Source organism: Carettochelys insculpta, chromosome 4, assembly GCF_033958435.1.
Source record: "Carettochelys insculpta isolate YL-2023 chromosome 4, ASM3395843v1, whole genome shotgun sequence".
Taxonomy (NCBI): domain Eukaryota; kingdom Metazoa; phylum Chordata; order Testudines; family Carettochelyidae; genus Carettochelys; species Carettochelys insculpta.
This window is the reverse complement of record NC_134140.1, coordinates 35208278-35235557: the sequence shown is the minus strand read 5'-3', so window position 1 is coordinate 35235557 and position 27280 is coordinate 35208278. Positions and strand designations below refer to the sequence as shown.

At 41.0% G+C, this 27280-nt stretch overlaps 1 protein-coding gene across 1 annotated transcript in view; it reads right to left on the bottom strand.

The window, feature by feature from the left end:
- RBPJ (recombination signal binding protein for immunoglobulin kappa J region) overlaps nt 1-26336 on the bottom strand; it is an 85500-nt gene extending 59164 nt beyond the window's left edge. The window contains exon 1 of the mRNA XM_074992572.1: nt 26164-26336. Within this exon, the coding sequence (XP_074848673.1) occupies nt 26164-26183 (20 nt within the window). The 5' untranslated portion in view covers nt 26184-26336. The remainder of the gene's footprint in view (nt 1-26163) is intronic.
- Nucleotides 26337-27280: the final 944 nt, after the last annotated feature.

Here is a 27280-nt window from a genome sequence, read left to right as displayed (position 1 = left end):
AGACTTCATCTAGCTTTCCAGATTGTCATGATATGCACTGTATCATTCCCATAATATAAAATATTCTGCTTACCAGAATTGTAATAAATTAAGTACATATCACAACTTATTTCTAAAATTACACACAATTGTACGGAATCTGTCCTAAATGGAGTTACACAAAGTGAAGAAAAAATTATGGAGTAAATACTAACGTTATTTTAGACAGCAAGTTTCTTGGTGTAGAGACCAACTGCACACTTGTCTGAAGGATGTCTAATAGCAAACTGTGGCAATTTAATCACACACACACACACACACTCCACTATTTCACCGAGTAATTTTGTCTTTCCTTAGTGATTTTCAGGGTGCTGTCATGAACTTATAGTTACTAAAATGGAATTCTACTGTTTAAATAGATGACATCACTGCGTGGGTGTGTAGAAAGAACAGCAAGACTGTCTCCGATGAGGGAAGTGAGGGGCGGGGGACAGGTTCGGAAGTTTAAGGTACTTTTCAATTCTGTTTTGTGCTTTTTCATGTATATAGGAAATTCCCTCTGTGGGAGGGAAGACCAACTTCCCTAATGCAAACAGAAGAATGAGAATTTAAATGAAGAAAAAATGCTGTACATTTTCCAGGTTTCCACACCTGTCCTTCTGCAAAGACACCAAGAGAATGCCTGTAGTGCCTAGGATGACGAAGCACCAGCCTTACTTGCACCAGTAACCAAAAAGTAAAAACAAAGAAGCTACACTAGCAGTGGCTTTGTTTTTCAAACAGGACCTATATAAATTAGAGTACCAGCTAACAGTGGCAGTTAATTGCTTTAAAATTGTGCAAACATGTGAGCTGGCCCTTCAAGGCAAGCTGCAGGACCAGCTCTACCTGTTTCAAATTTCATCCTGAGAAATGGGGAGTTTCCAGTCAGATACCAGGAATTGCTGACTGGGCAGCAATGCATGCTGGGAAAGCACGAAGAAACCATTAAGAGTCCTTTTATAAATTAGTAATTGGTTAAAAAAAGGAAAAGAATTAGAAATAGAGAGTCAGATTTCACAAAGAAGCTGCACTAGAAGCAGAGCTGTTCACCTTTTTTTAATGCTCTGGAAAAAGGTGTAAAGAGGCCTACTTTGCAGGCAATATAAAATTACTTATTTTAGACAGTTAAGTTGGTGTCAGAATGGCAGATGAAATCCAGTGCTGGTAAAGTGCAAAGTAAGGCACTTTGGCAAGAATAATCCCAATTATGCATGACAAATGATGGCATCTAACTTAGCTATTACTAGTCAAGAAAGATTTTGGAATCATCATGGATAGTTCTACGAAAAGATCTAACTCAATGTGCAATGAATGACAGTTGCAACAGTTAACAGAGTATTAGGAACCATTAGAAATGGGATAGACAACACCAAAAATAACAGTGCCGCTGTATAAACCCATAGCACACCTACACCTTGAATAATGCCTAAAGTTCTAATCATTTTATCTCAAAAAGACATATTAGAATTAGAAACGCTGCCGAGAAGGGCAATGAAAGTGACTGGGGAAAGGAAACGTTCCACATGGAGAGACTAAAGAGACTGGAACTGTTCAGTTTAAAGGGTGAGAAAATATGAGAGATGTCTATATAATTATGAATGGTATGGCGAAAGTAATAAGAAAACTTTATTTCTTCACATAAAACAAGAACTAGAGGTCATGACTGAAATTAACAGGCACCAGGTTTAACACACAAACGGAAGTACAGTAGTGCTTCAATTTATGCAAGGGTTGCATTCCCATGCACCCTCACGTAACATGAATTTTGTGTAAGTCAGGAACAGCTTTTTCCCCTGGTGGAACTCATATTCTGCAGCTGTGGAAGCAGCAGGAACACCTGGCGCTCCTTGTGAAAGGTAAGTCCTGGGGTTGGGTGCGGGCAGCTGGGGAAGGTTAAGCCTGGCAGTGGGTTGGGACCATGAGAGGGGGGCAGGGTGGTTAAGCCTGGGGTGGAGGGTTGGGGAGGTGGAGTTGAGAAACAGCCACACACGGGGAGGGGGCTGTTGCGCAGGAGGGGTGTTGAACCAGGGGGGCAGGGCCCGGTGCCGTGGGTTGAGCTAGAGCCACGCGGGAGGGTGGTGAGCCAGAGCCATGCTTGGGTGGTTGAACTTGGGTCAGGGGGTTTGAACCAGAGCCGTGCCCTGGGGGGGGGGGGTGCAGGGGCTGAGCTGGAGGCATGCATGGGGGACAGGGGTTCAGCCAGAGCCGTGCTCTGGTGAGCCAGCAGGGGGTCTGAATGGGATCAGGGCGGGGGGGGGTGGCGGTGGTGTTTGAGCCAGAGCCGTGTGTGAGGGGTGGTGAGCCGGAGCCAAGGCCAAGCAGGGAGGTGAGGGGTGAGCTGAAGGCGTACATGGGTGGTGAGCAGGGCTGCAACTCAAGCTAAGCACAACTCGAAATCCCACTTTTAGAGGGTTTACTGTACTTCACACAATGAATAGTCAACCCATGGAACTTGTTAGAGGATTGTGTCAAGGTCAAAACCATAACTGGATTTTTAAAAAAAAAAAAAAAAAGGACTTGGGCTCAGATGACAGAGGATGGATCACTTGAAATTGGCTTATTCCAGTCATTCCCTCCGAAACTTCCGGCACTGGCCACTGTAAGAGATAAGATGCTAAGATACTCCTCTAGATGGACTACTGGTCTGACCCAGTATGGCTGTCCGCATATTCTTCAGAGACACTCCAGGGAAGAGGTTCTCCTGTAAAAGAAACATAGAACGGCCAAGAAAATTAAAGGACTGGGAAGCAAGCCTACGATACAGGTAGATTCAAAAGGAAAGAACACCAAAAGGAAACTTCTCTGGACTCTGTTATAGGCCAGGAAGAAAGATCGGAGAGCTGCGGAGGACAAAAATGATTTTAAGTTCAACAGCAAAAAGCAGCCAAGTCCCAGGAACAAAGTTGAGCCTAACCGAGTAAAGAAAGGCCATGGGGCAAAGGGAGCAAAAAGAACTGCAACTGCAAACCAAGAGCTAGCTTTCTTTTCTGGGTTCAGGGTTTGAGCTTCCAGTAGTGGGTGCAAGGAAGACTGCTCACACCCTTGAAAAACTGTGGTTAGACTAGCAAATGTTAAAGTTAACACAACTAGAGTAAAGTATTTCCACTAGACCCAAAAGAACCATTACAGTTTTACACAGTAGGTTTTCAATGCTGTCCTAACCACAGATCAACTACAAAAAATTCCTCCAGATACTAAATTATTTTTAATTGTAAGCAGGGTATATTATTTTACGCACTAATTAGCTGCAAATTTTAGCACTTAAAAATTAAATAAAGCTTTGTTTATTTTCAGCAGGTCACAACACTATCTTAATCCTCTCTCCTCCAGAAAAGTTTCATTGCCTTGTAAACATATCCCTACTAAAACAGACGTGTATGAAAATGTCCTGCTGTTTTTCAGTCTTTGTTCTAATTGAGTCTCTATAAAAACCACAAGGATTTGCTGTGGATGCTTACACAACAGAAGATCTACAACAGCTACGAAACTGTGTCCCAACCAAGCAGTTAGTTCCCTGCAGAGTAGAAAACTCAGTGAAAATACCTGTAAAATATAGTTTATGGCACCAGTCACACCAGACTTATTTATATACTGTAAAGAATTCTATACTACATAATTTTTTTTTTAAAAATTAAGCTCTTCATAGCTGGCTCCCAAACTAAGGGATTAAAAACACACAAGGTGCGTGGAGAGGAATACTTCAAAACTACAGGTAACAGTTACACACTAACTCATCTAGGCTGTGGCCACAAAAGGAGGGGCTATGGTAATGTCGCCCTTTAGCATATGCTAATGAGGTGCTGCTACAGATATGGAGTGCCTCATTAGCATAACGGCAGCCACACAAGCTTTGAAACCGCCAGTTTTGAAATGCAGCCATCCATGTAGTCGGGGGGAGGGGGGGGCTTTCAAAACAGACCCCTGATTTTGAAAGCCCCTTATTCCCCAAACCAGATGGGAATAAGGGGCTTTCGAAATCTGCATGGCCACCATTTTGATAATGGGGTGCTGCATATTCATAGCAGCGCCTCATTAGCATATCCCAAAGTGCCACATTACCATGGCCCCTCCGAAAGGGCGGGGAGGGGGCTAGTGTGGCCACAGCCCAAAAGTCAGTAAGAGTTCGGTGCCAAATGGTCTCATTTGCACCTATGAAATGCTCCTGTTATGCTTATAAAAATTATTTCTAGGAGAAGTCAAATTGAAAAGGCTGGAGATTTTTGAATACCCCTTGAAAAATGAGACTGGAATGAAAGACAGCTACCAATTCAGCATGCAGCTAGTACAGGAGACAAACAGAATAAAGAGCTTCATTGTAAGGGAGATTTTCTTTGTCAGTTACTTTTGCCTGTATCTCTCCCCTCAAATTTTGTTGTTCCTGCATAGTTTTAGAAGTGTGTGGGAAGTTATGTCTTCTTTCTCTCATCCAGCACCTGTCAAGTCCCAATGGTTCAACCTAGAGTCTTACTCTATTTTCCCTGCATATGTACACAAAGATACAAATACAAATCAATTTCTCAACCTCTTCCATCTGTCTCCCCCCAACCCCCAAAGACAAAAAGAAAAAGAAAAGAAAAATTGCAGTGCAAAAGGCATGTGAGTTACGCATGTAGGAGTCTTGGCAATTTTTTTCGTTTTCTGGTGGTATGGATGGGGTTAGGAAACAGTAAGGGTGATAAGTTAAAAAGGAGAAGGAGCAGATTGTGCAACCAGAAGACAGCATTTCTGATGTCAAAGCAGGACACTGGGAAGTAGGGGACAACATTCTTCAAAGAGCAGTCCCTAGTGTTGGTTTTAACACTTGGGAACTAGAGGAAAAGAAAAGTACCCTGGCTCAGGTTATAAGACAGATCATTTCTGAAGCTGTGTCTGCACTTGCATTCCTCTTTTGAAAGAGGCATGCAAATGAGGTGCAGATTTACATATCTGGTGCCTCATTTTATTCTTTCAAAAGAGCTTCTTTTGAAAGAAAAAGGTAGTGTAGATGTGTTCTTTTGAAAATAAGCCCCATCTTTGAAAGACCCCTTCTTTCTGTTTCAGGAAGAAGTGTTCATCTGAACACGGGGTTTATTTTCAAAAAGAGCCATATCTACACTATTTTTCTAAAATAATATGCAAATGAGGCATCAGATATGTAAATCTGCATCCCATTTGCATTTTTGATTACCCTAATCTGCAAATGTGGACACAGCTAGAGAGTATTTAAAAAAACTGTACCTTGGTTAAAAAGGGGACACGTTCCAATGTAAATAGTGCAACAAAGAGATGGAAACCTGATTCTCAAAAAAAAAAAAAAAAAAAAAGATTATGAAAAATGCTCCTAGAAGTAAATGACTTTGAAGGTGATGTGGAAACGTGCCTGACTAACCTGGAACAACTGGTTAATCAACTTTTTTGTGTGTGATGCATTCTTACCAACTACTCATCTTGCTGATATTTTGTGAATTTCAAAATGTTTGTGATCTAAATATAACTGGTATGTTGCTGTGTTGGAATATTTATCAGTTACATTTTTACTGTTACAACTGATTTCTGAAATTATTTTTATTGCTCAATATAATGAGAGTAGATAAAGATCTCCTGTTTGAAAAGTGTAATGTGTTATTAGGTATTATTCAATTTATCATTTAAAGTATTTTTTCCCATTGTCAAGCATATTGCTAGAGCTCATGATTTAAACAGATTTAGATCAATTAATTTCCTTTTGAAACTGGGTTTAGAATAAATATACCATTTAAACAGGGGCACAAACAGCTACAGCAGGAGGCACTTTCACTTTACAATCCACTTTTTAAAAGCAGAGATTCGTTGAGTAATAGTGAATGAGCATGACTATCACATTGTTCCAGGGTCCACTTTAGACATAAGCAGTGCTTTTTTTTTTTTTTTTTTTGTAAAAAGGAGCCAGTACTCAGCCAACTCCCTGCTCCTCTACCCCACCCGCTGGGGTTCCTGCAGCTGAGGCTGGTGGCAGGGCTCCACGTCCCATCTGACTCTCAGCTGTAGGGCTGGCAGGGTGCCCCACCCTACCCCACTGGAATCCCTGTCGTTAGGGCTCCTGGTGGGGCTCCGCACCCCAGTTTCTCCACCACAGACCCAGCCAGGGTTCCCGCAGCTAGGTCTGCCAGTGGGGCTCTGCACCCCAGCCAGCTCACCGATGCTGGGCTGGCAGGGTCCCTCCAACAGCCAGCTGGGGTTCCCATGCCTGGGGCTGCCGTTACTTAGTATAGGCAAGTACCAACACACACAAACAAAAAGGAGATTATCAATGTCAATCACCTGCAGTCTCCACATCTTCAGTCATCTACTATACTACCAACACTAGTGCAACCAAGCATACAGGTAATTTACTGTCTTAAGTATCAAATAAGAACTTTCTTCATTGTTCAATAAACCTACGTATGAGTTCATAATCAGAACCGGCAAATTCCAGATAAAAATGTTGCTTAATTCATTTATTAAATACATTCGCCCTTCCATCTTGTTCAGGGGAAAAATAAGCATTTCATTGACAAAGGTGAAGCATCATGATAAGGCTATGCTTTATCCTACACCACAGGCATCACCAGGATATTTCTGGACAGAGTATAGGAGAAGAAAACTGAACATTGTGCAAAAAGCACTGGAAAGAAATTGAGGGAGCAAACTACATAATAATCCAATAACATCAGCTTGTGCGACAACAGAAAAATGAGATTGTATCAATTGTTTCTGTAAAACAGACATCAGAAAATGATGATACAGCAGAATAATTTGAAGGAGCAGTAAAGTCTGGAGTTAAAAAAAATCAAGCATTAGGTGCTTAGCAATGTCACAGACAATGCAGCAAAAATGAAAAAAGTCTAGAAGATGACAGTGGAATGAACCTCTAACTTGCCACATGGGGTGCATTAATAATTAAATGCATTTCTTAGCCAAGGAAATAAAAACAGCTCCAAGAAAAAGGGGAAGCATTGCTGAAACTTCAAAATACTACCCTAACAACCATTTTGCTTCCACTTCCCTCAAGAGAGCAGGATGATCCAAACTAGTTCTTCCCCCGAAACGTACAATGGAATTCAGTGGTTGACTTTTTTTTTTTTTTTTTTTTTTTTTAAAGAGTTGGCCTATTCTGGTGACAATGTGTGAAGAAAAAAAACTGACACATGACAAATGAAATGGAACATTTACAAAGTAGTCAACATCAAACTAAAAAGAGAAGAAATAGGGAAGATAAGCTGAATATCCCGAAGCCTATTTCCACAGTCTTGGACAAACTGCAGATTATTGCTGCTGTATTGCAAATGCTCCTGAAATAGGGAAAGGAAATCAAGAGACATAAGAGAAAGAAATACCCAAACACAAAACTAAATCACAGGCAGATTGATCAAGCACTGACTCTACCACATTTTACCAGGCTAGATGTCTAAATGATTAAGATGCTGCTGCTATCACATAGTCATTAACAAATAAATCATACCAGTGATAATGAATTTCAGAGCTGGAGGTGAACCCATTCAAGCAGTACCTTTGCAGACACTTTTAAAAAGTCCCATCACTGAATCAGTAGAAGTCACTAGCTAAACACCTGCAACCAGAATTTGTTGAAGCACCAATCAGCTTTAGACAGTAGTAGACTCTTCAGAAGGCACTGAAAACAATATTTCATTTGGACTAAATCATTCCAAGTTGAGAAATCAACCAGGTTTTGAAAAGGCAGAAAAACTTGTCTTTCTCTTCCAGTCTAGAGTAAGAAAAAGGAGGGAGGGGATGAGGTCAACTAGTTTTAAAAGTCTGAAGGACAGCTTAAATAACTTAAGGTAGATCTAAATTACAATTAAAAACCCTGCAGCTGGACTCCATCAGCTGACCAACAGGACTCAGGTGACAGAGCTGTTTAAATGCGATGCAGATTCAGTGGTCCAGATGGTGCCCAGGCTCTAAGACCCTGGCAGGCTGAGCCAAAATATCTACAATTACATGGCCCTGCACCCCAAGCCTTGTGAACCCAAAACATTTAAAAGTTGTTTTGTTTAATGCGTAAATTTTACACAATGTCAATTCCAGTTGGTGCAGCAAACAGATGGTAAGATACCTGTACAGGAGCACAGAGACTCACTGCAGCCCATGATGAACCACATGACTTCCTCACCATGCTTCCTAACCTCCCCTCATCAGCACCCCAGAACACAGGAGTGAGCAAAGGGGAATCAAGGACAGCCTTGCATCCCACTTCCAGGGACCCTTTTTCTGAGCAGAAGGCTGACATTCCCCCACCTGTGATGACACAAAATGCCTCTTGCCCTTGCTTACCCACCCCCAAAGCCCCTGCCACGAACTCCTTTACTGTCCCCTGAATAAAAACAATTAAGCTTACAGAAACACTGTCTTTAAAGCTTGTGTTCCATGAAGGGGGAGGCCTTACAGAATTTACTGGCCAGCACATGTTGTACAACGGGTACCACCTTAACAGCAACAGACAAGACTGTCATATCACTGGTCATTCATAAAGCTATTTTTCAAAGCCTCCCTGATTAGCATTGTCCCTTGTTGTGGTTTCCTTATTGCCCTCGTGTCTGTCTGCTCATAATTAGTGGCCAGGTGATCTGTCTTAGCCCTTCAGCCTGGCCTGAAATATTCCACCTTACTCTCACATAAGCAGGCTGCTACTATGAGAAGAACGTTGCTTTCACTGAGGTCTAAGCAACTCAGGAGGCCCTGGAACCTGGCTTCTAAATGGTCAAATGCACATTCTACTACCTTTCCTCACTAGCTCAGCCTGTAGTTGAACTGCTCCTTACTGTGGTGCAGGCTGTCTGTGTATGGCTTCATGAGCCAAGGGAACAAGGGGAAAGTTGGATCTCCCAGGATCACTACTGCCATTCTCAACACCTCCTATGGTGATTTTCCAGTCTCAGAAGAAAGTTTCGTTCTGTAGCTTTTTAAACAGACCAGAGTTTCTAAAGATGCACAGGTCATGCACCTTTCTCAACCATCCCACTTTGATGTCAGTGAAACAGCCCTTGTGATCCACCAACACCTGCAACACCATGCAGAAGTAACCCTTGCAGTTTATGTACTCTGTGGCAAGGTGGTCTGGCACCACGTTAGGGATGTGCATTCTATCTATCAACTCACTGCTGTTAGGGAACCTCCTGGTAGCAAAACCATCCACTATGTCCTGCACATTTCCCAGAGTCACTGTTACTAGTAGTAGAAAGGCTTTCAAAGCCTTTCATAGCCACTTGCTTCTGAACTGTCCGAGCAGGTCTCATTTTGGTATTGTGAATTACGTGAACCACTGCAAAGTTCCATGAAAATAGTCTTATGCATGCAGAAGTTTTGTGGGCACTGCTGATTGTCCCATACGTGCAGAACAATGCGGGCTCACCAGTCTGAGCTTGTTTCACAGAACCAGAACTGGCACAGCACCGTGTGTAAAGCATCGAATGAAGCCAGCATCTCTGTATTTCTCATCTCCAGTGTTTCACATTTCTGTATGTCCATGTCCTCCCCAGTCTTCTTCACTCTTAAGGCTGCTTATGCTCTGCACATAATGCTGAACAAGCATGAGGTGCTCAAAATACTTGCCATAACAATATGAAGCAGGACAGGTTTCATGTTAGTCTTGCAATGGCATCTGCACAGATACCCACTGAAAACAGGGCACAAAAATACTTTTACCGTTGCTTTCCAAAGGGAAGGAGAGAAGAGAAGTGCACTATGGGGCACTGACGACATACAGCCAGAGCCATTTACAACACTTTTTTGTTCTATCAGACACTGTGAGCTGAACCCACAATGCAAAGCAGCAGCAGGAACTGTGGGATAGGTACCCATCAGTCATTGCTGACAAAGTTGAAGCCGTTCGCCCTAACAGGTAAGCCTGTGTGGACACGCACCTTGACTTTACAAAATTGGGTGCTACAAAATTGATCTTAAATGTGATTTAATTTCCTGGTGTAGACATACCCTCAGAAAAAGGAGAGGCTGAGTGAAAGGGAAAAGAATGTAGGCAAAGAGGATGGGACAGGATTATGATTTAAATGGTGTAATCTGTGCGTAAAAAAAGTCTCAGAATATGAAAATTTGGTGCTTGAAAATTTCCAACACCAGAGGGCAGTTGGAAGCTTTCCTGTGTGACTGGAAAACTTTCTTTTCGGTACCTCATGCTTATCAACTATTAATTTCTGCAGAAAGCTTTATATTTTTTTTAAAAACATAAGTATTACAACTGAAAAAACAAGATTTCAAATCTGATAAAATAAAGACATCTTCTGGCACCTGCAGATTGGTTATAGTAGCGCCTTTGCTGATACACACCTTTCAAGCTGTAATAGGGTGAAATCAATGAAACACTACTATATTGTACTGCTGCTAGTCAGAATTCAGGCTCCAATTCTTGGAAGCACTTAAGCACATGCTGAAGTGGTATCCTGAACACAGATGCTTCCCTAAATTGGGCCTTAGTGAGAAGCTTCACAACGCATTGGAGATGGGCAGCAGATCTATTCGTCAGGGGAGGATGACCACACTTCTTGAACATTTTCAAAGAAAAAAAAAAACCAGAGTCTCAAAGGCAATAGCAACACTCAAGAGTTAACAGCAGTGCAGTAAACAGTTCTAATCCCACAGGACGTCTTCCTTTGCTTTCATTGCTGGGAGGGATAGCTCAGTGCTTTGAGCACTGGCCTGCTAAACCCAAGGTTGTGTCAGCTCAATCCTTGATGGGGACATTTAGGGATCGGGGGGGCAACATAGAGTTGATATTTTATTTTTTTACACACACGCGGGGGGTGGGGGAAGATAGTGATAGGTCCTGCTGTGAGGGCAGGGGACTGGACCTGATGACCTCATCAAGGTCCCTTCCAGCTCTATGAGATAGGTATATCTCCAAAAATTACTCCAGCCCCTATGAATGATAGTAGGAATATCAGTGGGAAAGTTTCTCCTTCTGACATGGTGCTGTCCATATCAGCACCGACATTGCCATAATTACACTGGGCTAATTCACACCCAAGTGATACTACTTAAGTCAAACTAAACTGTAAGGTAGCTGTCAGTCAAGATCCTCTGATTTCCAGTAGTCTATTATATTTCATATGGAGGAAGTTTCAGCAACTTAAAAGCTGTGTTTGTCACTCCAGCCTACCTACTACTCAACAACTCTTATGATGCTTTTTCAAATGCAGATCTACGTCCAGTATTACAGAATGGAGATGTTTAAATGCTATTTGCTAAATAAACTATTTTAAAAACTTATTGTAAAAGGGCTAATTTCCTAAAAAATGTGGACTGTGACTTTTGCACTTCTCTATAAATTTATGACTTCTGCATTTTTCTATGATGAACCCTTTTTTAATTTTTTGTCATGATGGAAAACTATTATCCTTAGCCATGATCTCTAACAGAAAAGCAGAAACAGTATATAATGAAGCCAGAAAGGAAAGGAAAGGAAAGGAAAGCACAAGCAAAATCAAAAGAAAGATTATCTGATTTTTAAATGAAATTGCAGCTACATGGGAAATCTTACAGTAGCACAGTTGCTGTATTATTTCCCTAAGGTCTGTAACGTCGACACGTTTTAAAAAGAAAAGGGGAAAGAAGGTGGCACAATAGCACGGGTATTTTTCATCCTGGTTAGCTGGCATGAGTTAGGATTTTAGAGAGGCAGTTTTCAATATAATAGAGCAAGCAAGGACATTCAGCTCACATTCAGAAAGAAAATTACCTACTCATCATTACAGTTTAAGATGCAAATCATAGGAGATATATTACAGAGCAAGTCTTACACTTGTTCAGACTCATAATTGTCAGTGTTATTCAAAGCTCATTCTCCACCTTGAGAAGAGTGCAGCAAACACCCTATTACAGCTTAAAAGGTGTGTATCAGCAAAAGCCCTACACGTATAGTATTGACAAGTTCAAGATAAAAGCTGAAACAAGGCAAGAATCTAGATATGTCCTTTCTATTCTATAAAAACAGCTACAATTCGAAGTTTGTAATTGGGAAAAACCTCAGTTTAAAAAAGATTTTATCAGTTGTGCTTAGAATTTAAAAGCTGAGAAAGAGGTGTATGTTAAAGAATGTGTACCTGTCTGACCTTTCAAAAGAAGCTCTGCCTTGCTAATTAGGTAGACCACAGTACTGACTGTGGGATGGAATAAGCTAGTTCATATAGTAATCATTCAGAAGAAATAGATAGATAATTATTTTGGCTAACTACTCCAATGACTTTCTACAGTCCTGATATAAAATACAGCTAGAGTTATGATTAGAAAACTTATTTTTAGTACACAGCTCAAAACGTTAGCTGGAGAATTCCCAGTTCACCTCCGCCAACCATGGAATGTTACAAAAAAATCTTGAATGCAGAAAGACTAAATGTTAGCAGAAGTAGTCAGCATCACAGTACAAAATAATATGTTGGTCCAGAAACCAATTGGCCACAGGAGGTTCGGTCAAAGGAGGAGGAAGTATCAGAATTCATCACTAGAAGAAATGACAGCTAAATATTTTCCACTTGTCGATTCTTTATACATCATTCCTCCAGCACACTACAGTGTTCTCTTACTTTTGGTTGGGAGGTTGGACAGAAGGGTTACATAAAAGAAGAGGCAAATCATCTGTGCAGATTAAGTAGCATATAAAAATACAGAGATGGTCCCTTTAGGTTTCATGGCTGCTTTATAACTGCACCATATCCATCTGACTGGTCTGTCGCTTAAGAACTTACAAAAAGAGGAGGGGCATCCCTTCTGTTGCCACTGTAGCTCCATGCTAGCAGCAATTAAAGCCATTAAAACTGATTAATCATGCAAATATTACTCTTCTTTCCATATTGCTCTTCATAGTACAAGACAAAAAAGATAGGTAATTCTGAAGTCTTCTACTTCTACAAATTTTGGCAAGTAAGAATAATGCTTCCACTTACCAACAACACCATACCTCTGAAAAAAAAGCATGTCCCAGCAGCTGGAACACAGCCAAGAGACTCAGGAGACCTGTCCTCCACTCCAATCTCTCCCAGTGACACAGTCTGACCTTGGGGAATTTTCAATCCCTCTGTGCATCAGTTTCCCCATGTATCAAAAGCACATTCAGCTCTATGGGTGAGACTTACAGAGTAAATTCCAATATTATATATTCTGTTAGGGCATATCTTGGACTGTACATACAATGGCATTCATTCAGTGAGTTTGAAAACATCCTCTTCATTCTTCAGACTCCACTTTAAAGTTCTCTGCAGGTAACACAATTAGCACATATTAAAATTGCCCAAAAGTAGAAGCAGCTGCTCACCAGAGACGAAATGACATATTTAGTAAGTTTTGCACAGTGCCCTGCTGAGCAAAACACTAATTTTATTTTCAATGCCAATGATGAGCAACTTTAAGGTAGACTAAGGCACAAAATCCACAAAACTCCTTTGGCAGCCATACAGGGATTTCTGTTCTTCAAAAAAGATTGAGCCAGGTTGCTATGGGCATAATCTTTTAGAAAATATGCTGTTGTCTCATCACCTGGCTCCACTTCTCCAACAGCACAGACATCAACTCCACCTCGGAAAGAAGGGGCCTCCAGAACAAGGACTTCCCTCTGGAAGACCCCCCGCAAGGGCCACGCTTCTACACGTTGTTTTGGAGTCTGGAAGAGTGTCTTTCGGACTCTAAATCATGTGACCTTATGCTAATGAGGCACGGGGAATTTGCATCCGTGCCTCATCAGTATATTTCAGGCCGTTTATAAGTATGCAACTTTCAGAGAAAGTGGCATGTGTAGAAACGGCTAATAAGAAAAGCCAAAAAGGAATTTGAAGAACAGCTAGCCAAAAACTCAAAAAGTAACAGAAAAATGTTTTTCTAAGTACATCAGAAGCAGTAAGCCTGCTAAACAACCGGTGGGGCCACTGGCTTGTCAAGATCCAAAGGGAGTACTCAAAGACAAGGCCATTGCAGAGAAACTAAATTAATTAGTTGCTTTGATCTTCACCACTAAGCAGGTTAGGAAGATTCCCAAACCTAAGCCATTCTTTTCAGGTGACATCTGAAAAATTTTCCTAGACTGAGGTATCAGAGCAGGCTTTGGAGCAAACTGATAAACCTAATAGTAACAAGTCATTGGGACCAGATGCCATTCACCCAAGAGTTCTGAAAGAACTCAAATATGAAGTTGTGGAACTATTAATTGTGGTTTGTAATTTATCCTTTAAAATCAGCTTCTGTACCTACTGACTGGAAGATAGCTAATGTGACTCTAATATTTAAAAAGGGTTCTAGAGGCAATCCCGGAAATTACAGACCAGGCAAATTAATTGAAACTATAGTAGAGAATAAAACTGTCAGACGTGTGGACGAACATAACTTGTTGGGGAAACTCAACATGGTTTCTGCAAAGGGAAATCATGACTTACTAATCTACTAGAGCTCTTTGAGGTGGTCAATTAAGCATGTAGACAAGGGGGAATCTGGTGGATACAGTGCCCTTAGATTTCCAGAAAGCCTTTCATAAGGTCCCTTACCAAAGGCTCTGAAGTAAAATAAGTTGTCATGGGATAAGAGGTTAAAAGACTGGAAACTAAGGGTAAGAATAGATAGTAAGATTTCAGAATGGAGAGAGTGGTGTCCCCCAAAGGTCTGTACTGGAACCAATCCTATTAAACCTCTTTATAAATGATCTGAATGAAAGGGTAAACAGTGAGGTGAAAAAATTTGCTATGATTTTAAACTGATAAAAATAGTTAAGAACAAAGTGGACTGTGAAGAGCTTCAAAAAGATCTCTCAAAACTATGACTGGACAACAAAATGGCAAATTAATTTTAATGTTGACAAATGTAAAGTAACACACATTGGGAAAATAATCCCAACTATACATACAAAATCATGAGAACTAATTTAGCTATAATCACTCAGAGAGATCTTGGAGTCATTGTGAATAGTTCTCTGAAAACATCCACTCAATGTGCTGAGCAGTCAAAAAAGCAAACAGAATGCCAAGAACCATTTAAAAAGGGATAGAGAAAAAGAGAATATCTTATTGTCTCTCTATAAATCCATGGTACACATCTTGAATATTGCATACAAATGGGGTTGCCTCGTGTCAAAAAGATACATTGGCATTGGAAAAGGTTCAAAAAAGGGCAACAAAAATTATTAGGAGTTTGGCATGAGTGCCATATGAAGATTAAAAAGACGGACTTTTCAGCTTACAAAAAAGGAGATGGGGGAGGGGATATGATAGTATATAAAATGATGGCTGGGGTGGAAAAAGAAAAGGTTATTTATTTGTTCCCAAATCTAAAGAACTAGGTGTCACCAAATGAAATTAACAGGCAGCAAGTTTAAAACTAACAAAAGAAAGTTTTTCTTCATGCAGCACATATTGGGCCTGTGGAACTACTTGGCAGAGGAGGTTATGAAGACCAAGACTTTAACAAGATTCAAAAAAGAACTATAAAAATTCATGGAGGTTACGTCCATTAATGGATATTAGCCAGGACAGGAATGGCGTCCATAGCCTCTGTTTGTTGGAGGCTGGAAATGGATAATCGCTTTTGTGATTATCTGTTCCACTCACTCTCTCTGGGGCATCAGGCATTGACCTCTGTTGGAAGACAGGATACTGGGCTAAATGGACCTTTGGTCTGCCCTAGTATGGCCATTTTTATTTTCTTAAAGTACACCATGGAACATTTTGTGCATGGCAGCAAGGTTCCCAAAGAGAGACAGCATGCAACAGGTTAGTTTACTGGGCATGTACAGCTTGGTTTGCCATGCACTAAATCTCTGGGTAGATATACACATGGGAGGAGGAAATGGAGACCAAAATCTTTCATGCAACAGACAGGGTTAGCCAAAGGACTCAGAATGGACTGAACTAAAAGTAGCACATAGAAAAAGGATGAACTGCTTCAACTGAGTGGAGATTTGAAAATATAAATATTAATAAGCTACAAAAATATACCTAATTAATTGGATCATACTCTGGTACAAAGCCTCTTGCACACAGACTTCTGATTCACCTGTGTAAGACATTAAAAATGAAATGAATGCACTGATGTGTCATCTCATTTGACGTATTTAAATATAACTGTCTGCCAAACTCTCTCCTCTGAAGCTTCCACAAAACTTGATGGCGATTAAGAAACTAGTGTACCAATTTCATGGCCTAATCTATCTCCATATTCATCTTTGTATCTTGTCTTGTTCTTCAATTGCAAACTCTCTGGGTTAGGAACTGTCTTCGTATTGTTTGTACAGCACTTGGCTCAACGGGCTCCTAGTCCACAACTGGAGCTCTTATATACTATAGTAATAAAAATCAATAAATAATACACATTAATGTATGAGTTTGTTGTTAAAGCTACTCTATGATCCATGCAACTCTTACTATCTAGACATTAGTTTTGATTAACTTAAAACTACCAGCCACAAATTTTCAAAACAGCATTGTTGATTAACATTATGTTGAACGTTGCAAAGCTATAATAATTTGGTGGGTATTTGATATCTTGATTAATCAGTGTTCTGGTGTTTGAAGATATTGATTAAATGTAGTTTCAGAAAAACCAGCCACACCACTACAGTGAAGAGTGAAGAAAACAAAAAGGAGAGCGAGTGAGCACGGGAAAGAGGTGTTTACTCCGCTTTATGAAAGGCCAAAGGAAGACTGAATCATTTTTATTTGATGTACCTGTATATTGCTGAAGAAGCCAAATGTTTAAGTAAACAGGAAGGAATATTAAACGCTAGTGTACTAGTGGAATCCAAAATGTGTTTGATAAAGCAGTGTTTCTCAATTAGGGGTACACATACCCTTGGGGGTACATAAACTCATCTAGATATTTGCCTAGTTTTACAAGAGGCTACACAAAAAAACACTACTAAAGTCAGTACAACCTAAAAGTTCACTCAGACAATGACTTGTTTTTACTGCTTCATGTGCTTCACACTGAAACATAAGTAAAATATTTCTATTCCAATTCATTTATTTGATGATAAGATGCTAGAAAGTTAGCAAGCTTACAGTAGAAGTCTTCTGTGATGTTTTTGTAAGTAAGCAGTTTTTAAGTGAGGAGTAACTTGGCGGTATACAAAACAAATCTGACTCCTGAAAAGGGTACAGTAATCTGGAAAGGTTGAATGGCTCTTATTTCAAGACCTCAGATTACTTTAGGACCATGTTTCTCAACCGGTGGGTTAGGAGTTCAGAGATAAGACTGAGGGTACTTTTTTTTTTTTTTTTTTTTTTTTTAAAAGGGGCACAGGTTGGTTCAGGACATATCATATCCAACCTCATGTAAGTTAATCATGACTAAATTATGACTAGATGACAAGGTGCTGAACGCAACCTATTCTTGCTACACTGACCCAGTCATGGTCAGTTTCTCATCAGCTAATCTGATTATTTACACCAGTAAAAACTCTGTAGTGACAATTTCATAAGATAAAGCTATGTAGTGAAGAAAAGCCCCAATATAAAATGGGACATAGCTTTACCAAGCTCAACAGAAAAGAGCCGCGTCTACACTAGCCAAAAACTTCGAAATGGCCACTTCGAGGTTTACTAATGAAGTGCTGAAATACATATTCAGCTCATCTGCTCACAGGAATAAGGGGACTTTGAAGTAGCCAGGGTCCTTTTGAAAAGGAGCCCCGTCTGGACGAGCGGCGCCGATTTCGAAGTGCCGCGGCTGCTCGCATGCTAATGAGGCGCTGCATATGTATTTCAGCGCTTCATTAGTAAACTTCGAAATGGCCATTTGCATGGCCATTTCGAAGTTTTTGGCTAGTGCAGACATAGCCCGATGTAACATGTAAAGAAGAAACATTCTTAAGTGTAGTTGTATGCAGTGGTATGATACTATCTTAAACCAAGAAATGTGCCATCTTGTTTGTATTTTCAATCCCTTTCTGCTTATTTTTGACAGAACTTTGAAATGTACAGACCTGTGTTTGAAATGTAATGGCCTTAGATTCAATAATATAATAATATTGGAACTGCTACTCTCAATAATTTCCTCCTCAAAGAAATGGATCAACTGTCAGACAGGTGCTCTCTTTTGTTTCTTACCTACTTCGCAGCCTGTGAAATTATGTTTAGGAATCAATATTACCCATCTTTGTACACAACTGGTAAAGTTTACTGAAAATTTCTTAATATCACATAATGACCTTCAATATTGGTAAATCAGTCACTCAGCACATTCAAGAAATAGGTCAATTTTATGTTGAAAAATGTAGTTTTACTAAAATATATGAACTCTTTAAACTTACATAAAACTCTGACAGATTTAAGCTTTCACCCTAAAATAGTTAACTTTTTTGCTATTAACTTAATCAGTGAGAACAGATAAAAACTTGTTATATTTAAGTTAATGAACAGTAGCTGAATAAAAGAAACAGTTGTAATTTAATCAAAGTAATTTTTAATTAAAAGTCCACTTGCATGTTCAACTATGCCTTCCCTGTAGTATCTTACATGTAGATCAATTAATGTGCTTATAATTGATTTCAGCAGAGTTGGAGTGGAGAGTACTGTAACAGAGCAAGAATGTTAGACTTTGCATAATTTTTTTAATACAGATACTATCAATAGTTATTTTTATGCACATTTTAATCAATTTAAATGTTCTAAGTAGTTGGAGATTATTTTGGGCAGACAATTTACTGACAGACTGATTTAACAGCTCAGTCTTAAACACTTAAATTAGCACTACATGTCAAAACATACACGATAAATATTAAATGAAACTCTAATAAGTTCTCAAGCAGCATTTTTCTTATTCTACCTATCTGTAAATTTTGATTCTCATTCATGGAAATATTCTCTCATCAGTTCATGTGCATAAAGCGAAAATGATGTTTACTAACATTTACTGATAAAACCCTATATAAAGATCTGCTTTATACAAATTTCTTCAAGAAAAGAAATCAAATTACGTACTGCGTAGATTACATCATCCCAAGAGACAAAAGACTGTGTTTCAGAATCCAAAATATTGATGATGTTTATATTAATTTTCATCTTAACACATCTAAAGGCACAGCTTTTCTTTCTTCCCTCTTCACCCCTGCCCTCCACCAAAGAGTAAAAGACAATTACTGACGACATTTTTAAAACTATAATTTGACCATGAAGACATTCTATTATCTTTATAAGCCACTCCAAATACAGACAATTCTGCTTCTTCTATATTTCTCTTCTTTTAGTACAAAAGAACCTTGTTAATTTTTGCTAATATCTAGAAACACTACAGCGAATTAATTAATTGCTGACTCAAAATGTGTCCTGTTTTATTTTGACAAAAGAAAATTACACAATTTATTATACTTCATAATGATCTATAGCATATTCGTAAAAATAAAGTTTTATCACTAAGACTTCATTATAATATTGTGGGTTTTCTAACCGAAGAAATGGAGAGAGTGCATATAAAAGATGTGCAGATTAATGAACTCCTGTATACCACCATAACCTGAATAAAAGCAAAACATTTGTTTTTAAGTCACTCTAGGCCTGCTTTGGCTGCTGTGGTTCTTTGTGCAGTAAAGAGAAAACCCTACTCGAAGACTTGGGATAATTAATAAGCAGTAAAGATGATATTTTCATACAATCTTGAATAAAACCATGGAAATATGTATTTAGAAGTATTTCAGATATTTTCAAGGATTCACAAAAAGTGTCCCAATAGCCAAATTTAAAACAGTAAGGCCACGTCTACACTAGCCCCAAACTTCAAAATGGCCAAGCAAATGGCCATTTTGAAGTTTACTAATGAAGCACTGAAATGCACATTCAGCACCTCATTGGCATGCGGGCGGCCGCAGCGCTTCAAAATTGACACAGCTGGCCGCCGCGCAGCTCGTCCCGACAGGGCTCCTTTTCGAAAGGACCCCGCCTACTTCGAAGTCCCCTTACTCCTATCTGCTCATAGGAATAAGGGGACTTCGAAGTAGCCAGGGTCCTTTAGAAAAGGAGCCCCGTCGGGATGAGCCACGCAGCGGCGAGCAGCGTCAATTTCGAAGCGCCGCAGCCGCCCGCATGCCAATGAGCTACTGAATATGCATTTCAGCGCTTCATTAGTAAACTTCAAAATGGCCATTTGCGTGGCCATTTCGAAGTTTTGGGCTAGTGTAGATGTAGCCTAACACTCCTTGCTTATATGTTAATACTTCCTGCTTCTGTGACTTTTACTCATTTGACCATAAATTAAGTTATAAATAGTCTAGAAGCTTGGTTTTTTATGTGTGCACATACAATACAATATTAAGTTTTAATAGTTTTACTGTTACTCAAATCTTAGATATCAGTTCACCTTCTGTGTCTGGCACACCCCTGAAATTCTTCCTGACAAAGTCTCCAATGCCCTCTCTCTAGCTAAAGCTCAGGCCAAGGAGTACTTGTTCTATCAGCTCCATTGGTTTCCATGGCTCCATCCTCCTTCTGGCTCTCCTCCTACTTCTCTAATTGCTCATTTGCATTTTCTTTGGAGGAGCCTCCTTAATAATCCTCCAGTTTTTGAAGGCAGTTCCCCAGATCCTTGTCTTTGGTCCTCTTCTCCTCTTCCCACACACCTTATTTCTTGACTCTCTCATTCACAAACACAAATTTATTACCGTCTCTCTGCTGACCATTCATTCACATAGCAGCTTCTCTACTCCTCTCTTTCTCCTCTAAATGTGTGTTGCCCACACAAAAATATCTCAGCCTCTTTCGCTGATATTTTCTTATACTCAACCTAGCTAAAACAAAGTTTTTAGTCTCCCCAGGCTATGTTTCCTGTTGTCTTCTCTCTTGGCTGCTGTGGACAACACCACCATCCTTCCTGCCTCTGAGGCCCAGAATTTCAGTGTTATCTTTAAACTGGACCTCCAGGTCGCCTCTCTCTTGCTGATTGCATTTGCAAAAAAATCTCGAAAAATATAACCTTTTCTACCCATCCACACAGCACAGCCAAAACTTTTGTACAGCATCCCATTTACTGCATACTCCCACTTTCTGGCCTTGACAATCGCAATTTTGCCCCATTCATGTTCTTCTAGAATGTTGCTGTAAAAACATTTGTCTAGCACTGCACTTCAGCCATGCCACCCCTCTCTCTGCATTCCTACACAGGCTCCCCTTTCTCTACTGAATCAAACATTAGCTGCCTGTCTTCACTTTCAAGGCCCTTCACAGTCTGTCTTAAGCTTGCCTACTACCTCTTATATGCTGCAGAGACATCAGCTCCTATTTCCAACAAGCCAATGAATCTAAAATACTTCGATGTTTTCTAATATGCTGTTCCTTATGATTATGAGGAACTCCCTATAAAAATCTGCAAAAAACAATCATTCCTAACTTTCCTTTTTGGTCAGCAGACTATGACACCCATCTGCCACCCAAGTTTGTCATACAAGATATCCAGAACTCTTCCTAGATGAGTTGTCAGGGCAACTGAGTTGCTGCTCCAAGGTAGACATATATGCAAGTGGCTCTGGACCATAAAACCAACACCTAAAGATTCCAGAAGAATAGACTCTGGAAAGGCTTGATGCTGGAACCAATTTTGTTTAATGCATTCACCAGCAATCTATTAAACACAAGTTCTAGGACATTCACATAGTTCTGTATATCTGCTTGGACTCAAGGCATGCTCACAAAGACTGAACAGAACTGGAACAGTGATGAGATTGTCAAAAGGTGGCTACTGCAAGAAATGGAGACAAACCATACATGGAACATCATATCAGCATGCTTCCACTTACATCATGCTCAGAGCCAACGTGAGCATCATATGTGTTTAATAGGACCCAGACTGGCACATAACCTAAAACTAGTATATCAAGAAGCCACTGTAAATCACACACACCTATACAAATGTTATCTCACCAAAGTAGTTCAAAGGCTCTACAGCAGAAATTATCTGCTGAACAAACTACAGGTTGGACTTCCTGGTCCAGCACCATCAGGGCCTGAGCAATCCCAAACCAGAGATTTTGTCACACGAGGAAAGGTCAGTGTTCCTCTCCTGGCAGCTGACCCCCACTCCCAAGATCCCCTCCAGACCATCAGCCTGCTCCCAGCTGTCAGCCCTGGCCACTGGGCTTGCTCTGGCCCAGCAGGGCTTCTGCCTGCTCATCTCCCAGCCAGGGCTCCCCAGCCACTGCCAGTCCCCCAACCTAAAAAACACTGCCAGACCCCCAGCACCCAACCACAGCACCACCTGCTGCCAAGCACCAATTGGTTCCCCTGCTGAAGCTCCTAGCCACTAGATTTCCAACTGCCCACATAGGCCATGTCTACACTAGCACAAATCTTTGAAATGCCCATGCAAATGACCATTTCAAAGATTACTAATGAGGCGCTGAAATGCATATTCAGCACCTCATTAGCAAGCCACTGGCCACAGCTCTTCGAAATTGCCACGTTTCGCTGCCACACGGCTTGTGCAGACGGGGGTCCTTTTCTAACAGACCATGGGAACTTTGAAATCCCCTTTTTCCTATCAGCAGATCAGACGTAGCCATAGTGATACAAACACACACACGCTTTTTGTGATGGCTACAAAAATCTCAACAATAAAAATGCTGCTGGTTTAATACCACTATCTATTATGCTTACCAATGTTGTCTCATTTCCTTGTATTCCCCCACCTGTCTGTTTATAGCCATCTTGTCTTAAACTGTAAGATCTTTGAAGCAGAGATCATCTCTTTGTTCTGTGTTTGTACAGCGCCCATACAATGGAGTCTTCGTACGTAATTAGGCCTCTTAAGTACTACAGTAACATAAATAATATATCTGATAATTTTACAAGTAGTAAACTGCACCACCATACATTATTTACACAGCTAAGTCTATGAAAAACCCCAAGCAAATATTACCGTTATCCCACCCATCTCTGTTAGTGTATATCATCCCTTCATCCTGTTTTAAACAAAACTGTAATATCTTTGGTGCAGGAACGGTCTTTCACTATCTAATAAATTTGTAGAAAGGTTTCTACAATAGGTCCCTTATCTAACTGGCGCCTCTATGTACCTCCATTAAAAAAAGCATTTAGAATGAAGATTTCTTACTGCTCTATGCATATCTAGTAGCTGATATTTTCACTAATACTTCACAACCTTGAAGTGATTAAAGCTTTCCCAATCATTCACATGAAGAAAAGCTTACAATAGTCTGTCTATAAATCATCCAGTGCCATTAGTAAAATATTTTTGAAAGATACTTCGCTGCTATTTAACAAATTTTCATTATCTCTATCATTCATATTTGAGTAATTTAGGTTCAATCATAGTAATGCAGGCTTACATCGCTATTCCCATAGAACTTATTTGGAATAAAATGGGCATACTATGTAACTTCATGCAGATAAGAAACCAGTTCTGTTTTGGTCATACCGGAAAAACAACTTCTGTGGTGTAGTGCTAATCTTACTATTTTATGAGCAGGTTAGTGGCACAAGTGTAGCAGGCAGATCTATTTACTGTAATTTAACTTTCAGCAGTCACAGTTTTCACAGGAGGACTGTTTTTATAAAGACATTCAACTTATGTTGACTAGAAAACAATCACTTACTTGCTTTGTCTAGCAATATCAGTGTGAATACAACTTTCAAACCACCACAGAAAACGGGTGCAAAATCTAGTAAACTCTATTCTTAAATTATTAATTCTATAGATTTTGAACTTCAAAATGTTGTCTTCACCTCTCTCTCAAACAGGTGAGACGGACAGATGAGACAGACTAGGATGACTGGAGAATTATTAATTTCTACACTATTTTGTGGAAAAAATTACTACTCACATCAGATTTATAAAATCTACAGTGGAAATGTATAATATTATTAATCCAAACCTGAAGTTTAATACTGCTAACTCCACAAACCTGATAATTCCCATAAAATCACAACTGGTTCTTTCCACTTTATAATACTGGCAAATTACACTTGGCAAAATTTAGTCATCTACATTTAACAAGGTTCTACCTATCAAATGGCAGGTCCTGAGACCCAGCACTCAGTCCTCAACACAATAAAGCCACACCTGCTAAGACATTTTAATGTGTCTCTTAAAGTTTACCTATGTGACAGAATGAAATGAGTATCCATAGTAATTGATACTGGGTTTTGGGTAGTAATAAGTGAACTCTCCCACCTTTAGCAAATACTCTGATTCAAGATCTCAGAGAGTAACAATGAATTCTCTCCTTTAATAGGAAGTACTAAACTTATGCAGATTTTTGATGAATACAACCAATTTTAGAATCCTCAAGCATACAGTCTTTTCTCCTCCCATGGTACAGCACAACATATTTTCTTCACTTCTTCTGTTACCATGATTTTATAATTCATAAGCATTTTTCTAGAACAATGAATGAGTCCTAAATGTATCACATATCTTCTATTAAGAGACAGGATGACACATACTAAGAACATTATTGACAGTGTTTTGGTAATCAACAAGCAACAACAAACAACAAAAAGAAATAACTGTCAGATAACTAAATGAAACAAACAAATAAAATTAATCCAGAACACCATCCCAATTTACTAAAAGCAGACATTTTAAAACATTTTTCTCTTGTTCCTCCAACCTTTTAACTATAAATAGTGCTAGTCAGAAACTGTACAAACACCTGCTGCCTTAAAGAATGTGTAACCCAAAAAAAAAAAAAAAAGCCAGCAGCAGCAAGCTCCATTTGAATGTAAAAGAAACCAGGCAGCATCAAGAGAGCAGTTTAGGTCTCATTTTCAACCATCAAGAGACAAAAATGGAAAAATTACTGAGGCCAAGAAAAACACTATGCCACTTATGCCAAAAAAACAAAAGCAACAACTACTGCTTCCATCCCCAAAAAGGCTGTTAGTGTTTCAAACCACAATGCCTTGTAAGTCCCCCATGTAAAAGTGCCCAGCAATATTCTTAGCGCCCAGCATTTCGTTCTGAACCATCAGGTGGTGAGCAGACAAGACCTGCTATCGTACACCCCTCAAGAGCCACTGTGTATTCAGAGGAGGGGATGCAATTACTCCGTGCGACCCAAGACTGGGGGTATGATGCTTGCTGTGTACCATGTAACTCAAGATGTGGCAAAGGTGTGCAAAATGGCTGCTGATCAGAATTCTTTATGACTATGGCTATTCTACCATTATTACTTAACAAAAGTGATTAGGAATAAGCCACTGATTACCATGACACAGTTTACAAGTGGAAGGCCATTATTCAATATGGTCCAGTGGTGCTGATAAGAATGCAGCTAGTCTTCACTGTGACTCAGTGCAGAGCAGATGGAGGGGGAAGGCTAGCATTCTACTCTAGGCAGAGGACGGCTAGGAGGATATTCACTTGTAACCCAAAGAATGATGAACAGGCAGAGGGAAAGGGGAATTTCCACCCAAGACTGAAAGAGAGCAGGAAGTCTGCTTGGGAAAAGGCTGCTCCTTATATGATATCATATCATAGCTATATATCATATCACAGAACTGGAAGGGGCCTCAAGAGGTCATTGAGTCCAGTCCACTACACTCACAGCAGGGTCCATCTCTGACAGATTTTTTTTTTAAATCTGACCTTCCCCAGACACCTGAAAGCCCCCGCAAGGACGGAACTCACACCCTAGGTTTACAAGGCCAATGCTCTAACCACTGAGCTATCCCTCCCTAGAGCCCGATGAACTCAGCCTAGCCTGATGAAGATGGTGCTCTGCCCCTTCAACTACAAGAAGGGGAAGCACCACTCAGCTTCCTCACAACGTGACAGGAGCCTTTGTCTAGTACTCACTCGCCCGCCCCAAAGGCTAGAGGTGCCCCCGCCCGGGAGGGGAAGCCCCACGGACACACTCACCTCAGAACTGGGGGTGTCCGGCACTGATTCCCCCCTTGTTCCCCCCTCAAAGGGATTGGGAATTTCGGCCCTCTCGAGACCCGCCCTCAGACTATCCAGCTGGGGATCCGGCCTATAGCCCGGGAGCCTTCTCTACTGCAGGCACCTAGGGGGTCCCAGCCCCCCGGGGTCTATCGCGAGACCTCCCCAGACCGCCCGGCTAACAGCTCCCGCTTCCCCAGAAAGGAGAGGGCTGGGAAGCAGCAGAACCGGCGAATAACAGAGGATGAGCCCCAATGCTCAGGAAAAGGAAGCGCTCCCGGCCCGGTGCTGCGAACCCCCCGCACTTACCCTGTCACAACAGGCGCCATCTTCCACAAACTCTCGCCAAAACTCCTACTCTCGCGAGAACTACCTCCTCCGGCCCGGGCCGAGGGCGCGCGTGCGCGGGCCCGTGAAATATACACGCGGTCGCGGAGGGGAGAGAGTGGGGGGAGTGCGCCGCCCCCTCATTCCCGGGTTCTCCCTTCAGACACAACAGCGGCGGCCGGCGTGGGAACCTGCCCAAAACTCGCGAGATCTCCAGCAGCGGCTTGCTGCACTAAGGGAGAAGCTGGGCTAGTCTCGCGTGAGGCAAGGAAAGGCGAAGGGTGGGGGACTCCCTTGCTGCCGCGCTTGTTAGAGTCTCCCTGGGCCGGCGAGGGACAAACCATTCGGGGGAGAGGTGCGGGCTGGACCATTCGCGTGGGGCAGCCGGGATGGCTGGGTCCCGGGCGGTGCTCTGCCTGTGGCTGACAGGCAGCGTGACAAGCTCTCCATTCCTCCTGCTCATCTACAATCACGGGCCAAGAAATGCCAGACTAGGAGCCTGCGCCTCACTTGGCATAGTCCCCTGGGTTATGTCCACACAGCAGCCAAAGCTCGAAATACACTATGTAAACGACATAGGTTATCTGGCACATAGTAGCAGAAAGGTAGTCGCCTTAGTCTGTAGTCTAACAAAACTAAAGAAAGTGCCACATTACTGCTGGTTTGTTTTTTCCCAAGTGTAATTCAAAATAGGCTATTTCAGCATTTGGCACTCTCTAAACAGCACCAGCTGTTGAAATAGTGCATCATTTCAAACCATCCCTTGCTACTGCAACAAGGAGTGCAGGGGTGCCAAAATATTTCAAAATAACAAGGCATGTTTCACAGACATGGAGTCGCTATTGCAGGGTACCAGAGTAGCCTCACATAGCCCTGGCGTCCAACCAGCTCTGAAGCGAACTAGACAGATTCTTCTGAATAATGTATCTATTGTTCACACCAAACAGCCACACTCAGGCCAGGTCTATACTGGCCACCGAAGATTGGACACAGAAGATCAATCTGGGGCGCCATTGATGGCATGTTCCAGGGTAAGTGTTGACCCCAGAACTCCTTGCAAGCTACAAGGATTAAGGAAGGTCCACAGAAGCAGCATTCC